The following is a 12067-nucleotide window of genomic DNA, read 5'->3' on the forward strand; positions in this document are numbered from 1 at the left end:
CACATCTGGTAATATTTAAGGGCTGTTCACACAGAAATGTTGAATGTTGACACCCACAGACAGACACAACCTGGTAAAGTTTTCAAACAGTGAACTGAGACTGCAACTATTAGTGAAATCTATATTAAAGCTCTTCAAATATGATTTAGATTTACAGTAATTGTTTTTCATGTTTAAATCTGATTTATTCTTGTGTTTAAAGCGTTTGTCATTCCTCTACTTCAGTGTCTCAGACTCATTCAGAAATGATTATTAAATGCTGGATTAATGCACAAGAGAGTTTGGCGAACACGTTTTACACCATTTCAAATATATATTATATGTGCGGCTGTATAAGTCACATACAGCGCTCAGCATAATGGAGGACAGCCCATTCTGAAAACCAAGACTTTCCTCCATTTCTCAGTCAATATAGGCAGTGTATTCTGCTGCATTTAAACAGAACACATTTATTAAACTGATTTATTCATGAACATCATATTTTAGTCACCAAACATATTCAGAAATTGTAAGATAATACAATTAAATTCAGGCTAAATATTGCAAAAACCCTACAAAATTTCACCTATTTTTTCCACTGTTTTGCTTCTCTTGTTTTTTCCTCTTTTTTATTTGTATTTAATATTTTTCTATAACACATAAATATGAGTGCCCTAGTTTTTACACCGTTATCATGAGTTATTTTGTTAGATGAGCTCCAGATTTGGCTAATCTATTGTATATGCACAAATATAATACTGTAGAGCTTCCTATTAAACTATGAATGTAAAAGAGAGATTAGTGAGGGCTGTACTTATATATGCTGAGCACTGTATATTGTTCACCCAGAGTGTTTACATGGTCACACAGCAGTAACACAACAAGCATTGAGTTTGGGCTAGCTTCTGCAGATGGACATTGCTGTACACTGCCCTTGATGGGTGAGTGGGGGAGTGTCTGTTGTCTCTCAGGTGTGAATTATTCATGAGCATTGTCACTCACACATACAGCTGAGATCACCCAAAACAAACTTAACAAAATGTAGATCATTGTAATGTTTTCTCTGAATGAGAGAACAGAATAATTTCACATAATTGTGCAGTAAATATTCTAGTCTACAAGACTGCTTACTCTAAACTCTTGTTCGGGCACATTCAGTCTGGTTTTTTGTTTCTCTAAAACTACAAAAATACAAAAAAAAATCCCTTGTTTTGCTTTTCTTCATTTTCCTCTTTTTTAATTTTAAATTTAATATTTTTCTATAACGCATAAATTTAAGTGTGCTAGTTTTTGGACTGTTATCATGAGTTATTTTGTTAGATGAGCTCCAGATTTGGCTAATCTACTCTATAATATACTATAAATAAATATACTCTAAACTCTTGTTCAGGCACATTCAGTCTGGTTTATGGATCTTATTTCAGCTACATTTGTTTCTCTAAAACCAACTAACCACACATAATATTTATTTCTACAAAACAGATGTCAGGGCATGTCAAAACATCTCAGGGGCCCCAAAATCACCTCAGACCCCTGAGGGTTAACTACATGTATAGTATGAGCAGTGTGAAACACAATCACTGATAAACCATAATTCCTGTTATCTGGGGTTTAGTATCACCCAGGGTTAACATGTTCAAGCATGAAGAGCTCTAATATGAAACTGTCTGACTGTAGTTATTGTAGAGTGGAGAATCATTTACCTCAGTGTGTCCAGTTTACAGTGTTGACTCTTCAGTCCATCAGAGAAAAGCTTCACTCCTGAATCCTGCAGGTCATTGTTACTCAGGTCCAGCTCTCTCAGCACACAGTTTGAGGATTGTAGAACTGAAGACAAACTCTCACAACACTGAACAGTGAGATTACACATGGCCAATCTGAGAAAGAAGAACACACATTACTAAAAACACACTGTTAATGTGATCAGTCTGATGTAACAAAACAAAAAATAAATAAATCGATCGATCAATCGATCAATCGATCAATCAATCAATCAATCAATCAATCAATCAATCAATCAATCAATCAATCAATCAATCAATCAATCAATCAGGTGTTTAAACTCAGACCTCAGTGTGTCCAGTTTACAGTGTTGACTCTTCAGTCCATCAGAGAGAAGCTTCACTCCTGAATCCTGCAGGTTATTGTTACTCAGGTCCAGCTCTCTCAGCACACAGTTTGAGGATTGTAGAGCTGAAGACAAACTCTCACAGCACTGAACAGTGAGATTACATGCGGCCAATCTGAGAAAGAAGAACACAGATTACATTAACAGTGTGATTTCAGTCATTCATCTGATGTAAAAACAAACTATGAGGTTAATAATATGACAAACTATTGGAATTTGTGTCAATTAGAATTATTGACTATTGTTATTTAATAAAACTGAATATTAAATGTCATCTAATATATTCCTGAACATGTTTAATGTAAAAAAATGCAAAATTTAGATTTAGATAAGAGGACCACGAGACTTTATATATTTATGAACCTGCAAAATGCAAATGACCAGAGCCTGTCAACCCTGCTGCCGGGTCCAGAAACCTCCTCAGACCTCATCCACATTGCTTCTCTTGTTTATTTTATTTTTTTTTTTTTGTCAGAATGACCAAAACATCAGACAAATTCCTAAATAAATATTTCCAATAAACCAGTTTAAAGATAAACTATAAATATGATCATTAAAAATATAAAATATAAATAAAGATTTAGAGGTAATTAAATAAAATAATCATTAAAATACACTGATTTCCTGAACTGATTAAGAAAAAGAGCAACTTTCATTTGAGAAGCAGCATTTTGCAGTTTCTCCACTAATGCTCTTAAATATATCTGGACATTTCCATCTCAATCAAAACACTTTTAATGTTGTAGAGTGGAGAATCATTTACCTCAGTGTGTCCAGTTTACAGTGTTGACTCTTCAGTCCATCAGAGAGAAGCTTCACTCCTGAATCCTGCAGGTCATTGTTACTCAGGTCCAGCTCTCTCAGCACACAGTTTGAGGATTGTAGAGCTGAAGACAAACTCTCACAGCACTGAACAGTGAGATTACAGCCCTGTAGCCTGTGTAGAGGACAAACAGCAACACAATCAGCAGTGAGAAATGAGCAGTGTCGAGTGTTCATGAGTTCAGTCTACAGTGATAAAAGCAACACTGGAAATAAACTATATATATATATATATACTGCTCAAACAATAAAGGGAACACTAAAATAACACATCCTAGATCTGAATGACTGAAATATTCTTATTAAATACTTTGTTCTTTACACAGTTGATTGTGCTGACAACAAAATCACACAGACATGATCACTGGAAATCAAATGTATTAACCCATGGAGGACTGGATTAGGAGTCACACTCAAAACTGTAGTGAACTGCAGGAATTACTGACACACTCCAGACACATGAGGTCCAGCATTGTCTTGAATTAGGAGGAAAAAGAATATTATTTTCATTTAAACACATCTTCTTTTTATTTATTTATTTATTTATTGAATCAACAATAAACTAAACTAAAGCTGTATTTCTCCATTCATATGACTGTACTGAATTATTGAACAGATTATTAATAACTAATCAGAGAGCATTTTACTGAGCTCAGTGTAAAGTTTAGTGTTTAGGCCTACAGTAAATGTAATATTAGAGGCATGTCTGCGGCGAGACGGCAATACTGTGTCTAAAATTACACTATTTCTCTGATCAGAAAACAAACACAATTATCCAAGAGCAACACTGTGTTAGATTTGAGCAAATACACATCAACAAATGTCCTATTCAGCTGCAGGAGCACAGGGATTTACAGGGATTTGAGTTATTTTCCAGGATAAACTGTAAAGCAAATGAAGTAGATTATTAAATAAGTACAAATGTTGTTTGTGTGAGTAAAAAGTCAAGAAAAGTTTGTTAAATACGTTTAGAAATGCTGAAATAAATGAGCAAATAAGGAAACAGAACACTGCCGCCGCGTCCCCATGCAGTAATATGGTGTATCAGCGATCTCACAGGGGGACGATATGGCCAGCTAAAGATTTTCTGTTAAAGCAGGGCAGTGATTCACTAAACTGATCTGAGTCTTCAGTGCAGACTGATGTGTGTCTTCTGTGATCAATCAATGAATACTCACAGAGCTCTTCTGCAGTTTCTCACAGCTGCTGTCAGTCTCCGTCTTCCCTCATCTGATGTGTTGAATTTATTAGAGTCTAACTCATCCAGCGGCTCCTCTGACATCTCAATCATGTAGGAGATTGTTGAGCAGTGAGCAGGAGAGAGTTTCTCCTCTGAGTGTTTGTCTGATTTCACAAACTCCTGAATCTCTCTGGCCAGAGTCTGATCTTTCACCTCCAGCAGACAGAGGAACAGATTGATGGATCTTTCAGCTGAGAGACGGTTATCTCTCTTGATCTCGTCTTTAATGTACTGTGTGATTCTTCTGATGTTCTTTGAGCTCTTCTCTGTGTGTGTCAGCAGATCCTGGAAGAGTCTCTGATTGGACTTCAGTGAGACGCCCAGCAGGAACCGCAGGAACAGATCCAGATGACCATTACTACTCCTGACAGCTTTATATACTGCTGATCTGAGCAGAACATACAGAGACTTCTCAGAGCTGGACTGTAGATATTGATTATATGAATATTCTTCATCATAAATCACCCTCAGCGGTTCTCTGTTCTTTGTTAAATGGCAGTAAAACACAAAGAAAGCAGCCAGAAACTCCTGAAAGCTGAGATGGATGAAGCTGTAGACTTTCCTCTGATGAATCACAGATTCCTCCTTGAAGATCTCAGTGCAGATCCCAGAATACACCGAGGCGTCAGTGACGTCTATGCTGCTCTCAATCAGGTCCTCCTCATAGAACATCACATTGCCCTTCATCAGCTGTCTGAAAGCCACTTCAGCAAGTTTGAGGATCACTCCTCTGTTGGACTGCAGGAGTTTCTCTGGATCTCTCTCTTCATACTTCTGCTTCCTCACGTTGATCTTTAGCTGTCTGAAAGCCACTTTAAGTTTGCTGATCACTCCTCTGTTGGACTGCAGTTTCTCTGGATCTCCCTGCAGATTCTTTGGATCTCTCTCTTCATACTTCTGCTTCCTCATGTTGATCTGAATCAGCAGGAAGTGGATGTACATCTCAGTCAGAGTTTGAGGGATTTCTGCACTCACATCTTCTTCCAGGAGCTTCTGAAGCACAGTGGAGGAGATCCAGCAGAAGACGGGTATGTGGCACATGATCTGGAGGCTTCTTGCTCTTCTGATGTGGGAGATGATTCTGCTGGCTTGATGCTCGTCGCTGATTCTCTTCCTGAAATATTCCTCCTTCTGAGGCTCAGTGAATCCCTGAATCTCTGTCAGACGCTTGATGTATCTGGAGGGGATCTGATGGGCCGCTGCTGGTCTGGAGGTGATCCAGATGAGAGCAGAGGGAAGCAGATCTCCTTTCAGGAGGCTCCGCATCAACACAGCCACTGATGAAGATTCAGTCACAGCACAAACTTTCTCCTCATCTGAAAAGTTGAGTGTGATTCTGCTTTCATCCAGACCATCAAAGATGAACACAACTCTACACTGCTCATAAATCTTGGGCTCCAGATCTTCAAGTTCAGGATGAAAGTCCAGCAGAAGTCTGTGAAGACTGTACTGATGATCTCTGATCAAGTTCAGCTCTCGAAATGGAAGCACAAACATGAAATCTACATCCTGATGGTCTTTTCCCTCGGCCCAGTCCAGAATGAACTTCTGCACAGAGACGGTTTTCCCGATTCCAGCGATGCCTTTAGTGAGAACAGTCTTGATCTGGGCTTTCTCCTTCTTGATCTTCTCCTCATGTCCTGCTCCAGCTGAGGCTTTAAAGATGTCATTGCAGTAGACTGGAGTGTGTTGTGAGGGTTTTGTTCTGGCTCTTTTCTCCATCTGTAAAACCTCATGTTCTTCATTCACTCCTTCACTCTCTCCTTCTATGATGTAGAGCTGTGTGTAGATGCTGTTCAGGAGGGTTTGAGTCTCTCCATGGTTGATTCCCTCAAATAATCTCTCATACTTGTTCTTCATGCTGGTTTTGTGCTGCTCTTTGACTCTCTGAAGTTCATCATGTTCTGGTTGGAGTGAATCCTGCTGCAGGTCTCCAGTCTGATCATCTCCATCCACACTGCAGGAACAACAACAACACAAAGAGTCAATGAGTGTGAGTGTAAAGATCCTCTAGTGAAGCCATGTGTGTTTTCTCTGAATCAGCTGAGACACAATACACCAATTTAATCAGATTTAATTTAAACATCACACACTGATCACTGTAAACACCAAACACTGAACACACATCTACTGTTCAAAATGCTGTAAACATTTAACAGTGTTTGTCATTTAATAAATGCAGCACTTCAATAATTTAATTTCATTTATTCACAATGATGCTGGAGGCTCACTAAAGACATTTGCTGCTGTAGTGTGTAACGTGGTAATGTTGTTTCTTTTACTGTATAATTTCTGTTCTCATGTTCCTCTAAATCTTGTATTCTGCTGTCTGTAGTTCTGAGGGTTGTTGTGATCTTATGCTTGTTAAATGTTTTACCATCAATAGGAAAATAATGATTCTCTGTCATCTCTGCTGTCTAAATCTGTCTGACTGAATATAGTTTTTAATTCACATGATAATCTCCAGATCATACAAGTGTTTTCTCTCAGGGTTCAGGATTTCAGTAACAGCGCTGTAACATTGATGCACTTTATTAAGACAATAATAAAGAGAAGATCTGAATACAGTTTCATCCTAAATCAATATCTCTCTCGCCCATAATTATTTATCATATGAAATGTGTCAAGGCTCGACAATAAGGGCTGCCTGATGGCCCGGGGCCAGCATGCGAGACACTCTGGACAGTATACATAATAGTTACTGACCCGATCAGGCCAGTGCTGCCTTGTCACTAAAGTTTAATTTGGCTGAGACTGTTTGTCAATTGTGTGCAAATACAGGGTGCTTATACGCTCAGGTCTGCATCTTATTAATTTGTCTGAGATCGCCAGGGTGAGACGGTCTCGGTTAAATTGAGCGGATCGATTGTAGAAAATAAAATGATCCAACAAAGTAACAAACCAGGCTGTATCACAGTGTATTATGAATGTGTAATATTAATTTAGGAAAGTTGACCAAAATTAATCTTATAATATGGTGTATTAATCCTGTTGTTTTGTTCATTTCTGTACTGACACTTTGACAAAAAGATCCACATTCATCTGCTTCATGATCTGACTGCAGTCAGGCTAATGTGATTATTACGTTGATGCATCAAGCAAGAACAAGAAGTGAAATGCATTTTAGAACTGGGTTTACAAATAAAAGAAAAATACTAAATATTGACTGTATTATAGACTGATGTAATGAGCCTGTTTCTGAACTTAGGCATTTTGAACTAAACCACACATTAAACAATTCACTTTATTTAATCTAATCAGTGTATTTAAATTAAATGTATTTATTTATTTAAACACATCGTCTGTAAGGGTTACATTCATGGAGCTCACCTCAGTCACTGTCATTAGTTGTCATAACTTTATTATTATTATTTTCAAATCAATTTAAGGTAATAGATGCACATTTCAGAGGCTGTGCACTTTACGGCAGGGGTGCAATTCTTGGCATAACACCGCTTCATCTGTTATTCCTCTCTATATTGTAAGCCTGTAATGCATAATTCTAGCCCACATTTTTAATAGACTGATTAATTCAATAGACAGATTTTTACAAAACTTGACAACTGAAATGAGGCCATGCATGAGAAAGTCTGAGCGCTCTGATTTATGTGTGGTGACGATGTCTGTGGGTGTCAAAATTAAAGTGCACATTTTTGCTTATAATATACAAGTAGATTTTTTTCCAAGTTTAGTTTCATCAATTGTAAACAAATCATTTTTAAATTGTCAGTTGTATTTAAAGAAAGGTTATGCTGAACAAAGTGTGAGTGTACAATTATGTTTGGCTTTTGACACTAAGAAATAGCTATTTACTTATTTTTTTGGGTGGGGCCAGTGAACATTTCGGCAGGGCAAGTACAAATCTGAACCACTGGCCCGATTGGGCCACTAGAAAAAAATCCTTAGCCTTGAACCCTGTGTGGTGTGTTTGTCTAACAGAACTTGTTCATTTATCTTGTCTAAAATCTTTCTTTTTATTACAAACCCTTTGCTGACTATTGTAAAAGCCTGTAAACTCACTCTACTGACTCTAACAGTTTGAGTATTAATACTTTCGTCACTTAATACTACTTCAGTACTACACTAATGATCAGATGTGAGTGTGTGGACATTTAGATTTAAAGTCTCCTGTATTTTGTTCCCTGTAATAAAATGTCTTGACTGGACTGTGGGAATAAAGTGTAATAATGTCTGATCTTCTAGAAACACAGGATCATATAAATGCTGCAGTGTGATCATGTGTGTGTAGAGATGATCTACCTGACAGCAGGTCGTGTGATTTCACTCTTAAAATATATTGGTTCACCCATAGACGCGTCACTCTTCATAGACACACAGCTGGGCTCTGCTTCTGCTCTCTTCTGATGAACTGAACTAAAACAGAGAAGATTAAAGTTCAGCGCTGCACACACTGGAGTCAACACAGCAGATATTCAGTCATTATTTAAAAATCACTTAACACAGCATTTTATTTCATTTTTATTTATTTGTGTCACGTTATCAAATAAAAATAAAACTACCCACGAACAAATCGAAAATTATTTTGGTTAAATTAAAAGTAATAATCATATGAAATGTCAAGTGTAGGACTAATACCTGCATCCTGTAGACAAATCCTGATCTCCAGCAGTGTGTGTGTCCTCCATGATGGACCTGAAGAGTTTGATCTCCAGCAGAAACTGATGAACAATCACAGATCTCCAGTCATTGATCAGCCTTCATAATTCAGCTGAATGCAGGAATAGATCAGCAGCTGAGACACTCAAATCCAGAAGCTCATCACGAGTAAACTAATGAAGAATCACAGCGTCATCCGTTTGATTATAATAACATCATACACACATTCACATAAAGCTTACAGGTTTAGTCCAGACATTAAAGATTTAAAGCTGTTCTGCGCTGTAAATGGTTGATTCTGGTTGTTTAAAATGGCGACACAGCAACTAAACACTTTCACTTTCGTTTCTGAAGGAGCGGCAGATCATGAGTTCAGTGAAAAACATCCGTCACAAACACTCTAAACAGAGCAGAGAAGAGTCAAACAGCTGCAGGGTTATCAAAGCACCTGCGGAGGTACATTTTACTATGGTGATTTTACCTGAAGCAGTATAAACACTGGACACAGAGAAGACAGAACAACACATACCCGGATATCCTCTTCCTCCTCCTCCTCCTCTTCTTCTTCTTCTTCTTGTGTGGCGAGTTATAGAAAGCAGCGTAAAGCTGAATACCGCCACCTGCTGTACTACAGAGTGTATTATAATAATAATATGTGTACAGTTTGGTCAAATCAGTGTCATAGAGCTCAACGTAGATTTGTAGAAAATAAACTGACTGCTTTCCCATATATACTCTAATCTTTCTTTATGAAGTCTAGTACAGCTTGTGTTATATTCCCCATGTGTGACTGCTCTGATGAGAACAGCTCAGGCATTGAGAGGATCAGGAGTTGTCCTGTTGTGTCGCTGCACTGATAATCCTCTCGTGTGTAACTGCAGATGAAAGCATCGTGTCTCTGTAGTGGTTTAAAGATCAATATGATCATTAAAATATACTGTTAAATAAATTGGAATCATTAAAAATAAATAAATACAAAGAAGAGTTAAAATCGATATGATTTACACAACGATGTGTTGCTCTTTGTATTGAATAACTGCCTGAGAAAATGACTTGGAGTGTCCGCTAGGGGGTGATCTAGAGCTGCAGATAGTAGGCGTTGTTTAACTGCACTGTGACCTTTTTTGTTTGTTTTTAATTGCATAACTGTCAGGAACAATCACACAACACAACACAAATAATGAAACACACAAAAAATAATACAACAATGGTAAAAGTCAACAAAAAACAAAACAAATAGATAAAACAGATAAATAAATTAAAATAAATTAAATTACACAAAAGAAAAGTGTGCAGCATTTCTACATCTGATGATTTTAGGTATTGACAGAGAATTTATAAAAAGTGTCATAATATTTGATGCATATCTCAGATTTTATGTTTTTTTTTTAACAATTTCACTGTAGAAAAAAAAAAAACGGCGGTTAATGTGGGAGAAGATTTAGCAGATTTCTGTTTGTGTATGTAAAACTTTGCCAATAAAATAAAGAGATTCACAATATATTCAAGACATTTGTTGCATTTGTTTTCATAATGAAAAATTACATATTTTAATGTAAAATAATAACTAAGTTTTGTCCTTTTACAAATATATTTGGCTGATTTTTCCAGAAATTCTTTACAATGTTGCATTCAAAAAACAAATGGCAAAGGCTCTCTTCATCCACAGATATCCTCCATTTCAATGTGCTTTGATAAAAGCGATTTTACTGGGTAAACTTGATGTAATATTTTAAAATGGATTTCCTTCATTTTATTATTAATAGAATATTTGAAGGGAGTTAACCAGGCTTTTTTTGTAATTAATATTAACTATAATAGAGTTCCAGAGAAATGTGCCTCTAGGAGTGATTTTATTTTGCTTCTGAAAAATATTACGAATATGTCTGTTAGTACATTTATTATCAGTCAACTCAACACCTTCTAAATGTAGTTTTGGGTTTACAGCAGATTATAGCAAATATGATTTTTAACAAGTTGAATCATTTCTACAGGGATAGATTTAATTCAATTCTCTAAACAATATTGGGAAATTGTAAGTAGACATGAAATGTTCATAGGATAGGATATTCCCTGCACTGTCAAACAGTGTTAAAAGATGATTAATGTCTCTATTAAATCAATTTACTAAGAATCAAGATGTATTTGAAGAGCTTATATTACCATTATTCCAAATAAAGGAGAAACATTGTGACAGTAAGAGATTTTCCAAGCAAGAAGAGCTTGTTGATGGAATTTAGTGAAAGTAGTGTGTGTGTGTGAATGTGTGTGTGGATGTTTCCCAGAGATGGGTTGTGCCTGGAAGGGCATCCGCTGTGTAAAAACTTGCTGGATAAGTTGGCGGTTCATTCCGCTGTGGCAACCCCAGATTAATAAAGAGACAAGGCCGACAAGAAAATGAATGAATGAATGATTCCAAAAGGAATTGGGGGTAGATAGACATCTCTTAATCCAATTGATCCTGAAGGTCTTATTGATATCTTCAAAATAAAGCATTTCTAGTCCTCCTTCAGCTTTCTTATTAGTAAGAACTCTTTTTTTTTATACTTTGGGACTTGTTTTTCCAAATAAAAGAAAAGAACAAGTTATTGATATCTTTGCAATTAGAGTCTTTAAGAAATAAAGACAAGGCGGGATAAACAAACGGAGATAAACCTTCAGCTTTACATAACAAGACACCACCATAAATGGAAAGATCACGCTGTAACCAGCAATTTAACACGGCTTTTGTTTTCTTTATTCTAGAAGAAACATTTAAGTCTTGTCTATTAAGTGTATTTTTGTTACAATATTTCTAAGGTATTTGACAGAGGATTTCACTGGGATGTTCATTGTGTGTTTATTCTTTAAACTGTGTAAAGGCAGAATTTCACATTTGGAAAGATTTCAAGTTAAACCGGAAGCCTTTGAAAAAGTATTGCTTAAAGAAATAGCATCAGGGATAACAGAAGCGTGTTTGAAGAATAAGGTCGAGTCATCTGCTGATTGAGAAAACTTAAAAACTCTATCAAAGATTTTGACACCTTGAATTTGCTCACTATTGATAAAACCAATTGCCAATAATTCAACTAATACAAATAAAAATGGGGAAATTGGGCAACCTTGACGTATTCCACGATAAATGTTAAATCTCGTAGTTGTAGAAGTATTTATGATGACAGAACTATTAATATTGGTGTAAAAAATGATGACTTTTAGAAATTTATTCCCAAAACCAAAACACTCTACAGTTTAAAAAATAAAAAAACTGTGTTCAACAGAGTCAAACGATTTAAAGAAAT

General features: G+C 36.4%; 1 protein-coding gene across 5 annotated transcripts in view; it reads right to left on the reverse strand.

Annotated features, from left to right (window-relative positions):
• The window catches only part of LOC110438442 (protein NLRC3-like), a 367431-nt gene that overhangs the window by 4002 nt on the left and 351362 nt on the right, over nt 1-12067 (reverse strand). Inside the window, exons 2-8 of one of the 5 annotated variants that reach the window (XM_073948083.1) lie at nt 9316-9414; nt 8766-8848; nt 8430-8543; nt 4108-6126; nt 2871-3044; nt 2049-2222; nt 1683-1856 (exon numbers count right to left, since the gene is read on the reverse strand). In XM_073948083.1, the coding sequence (XP_073804184.1) occupies nt 1683-1856; nt 2049-2222; nt 2871-3044; nt 4108-6126; nt 8430-8543; nt 8766-8815 (2705 nt within the window). In that variant the 5' untranslated portion in view covers nt 8816-8848; nt 9316-9414. Of the gene's footprint in view, nt 1-1682; nt 1857-2048; nt 2223-2870; nt 3045-4107; nt 6127-8429; nt 8544-8765; nt 8960-9267; nt 9415-12067 lie in introns of those variants that run through there. The other 4 variants (XM_073948082.1, XM_073948085.1, XM_073948084.1 and 1 more) reach the window with 4 other exon arrangements.

The sequence above is a fragment of the Danio rerio genome, chromosome 4, assembly GCF_049306965.1.
Source record: "Danio rerio strain Tuebingen ecotype United States chromosome 4, GRCz12tu, whole genome shotgun sequence".
Lineage (NCBI taxonomy): Eukaryota > Metazoa > Chordata > Actinopteri > Cypriniformes > Danionidae > Danio > Danio rerio.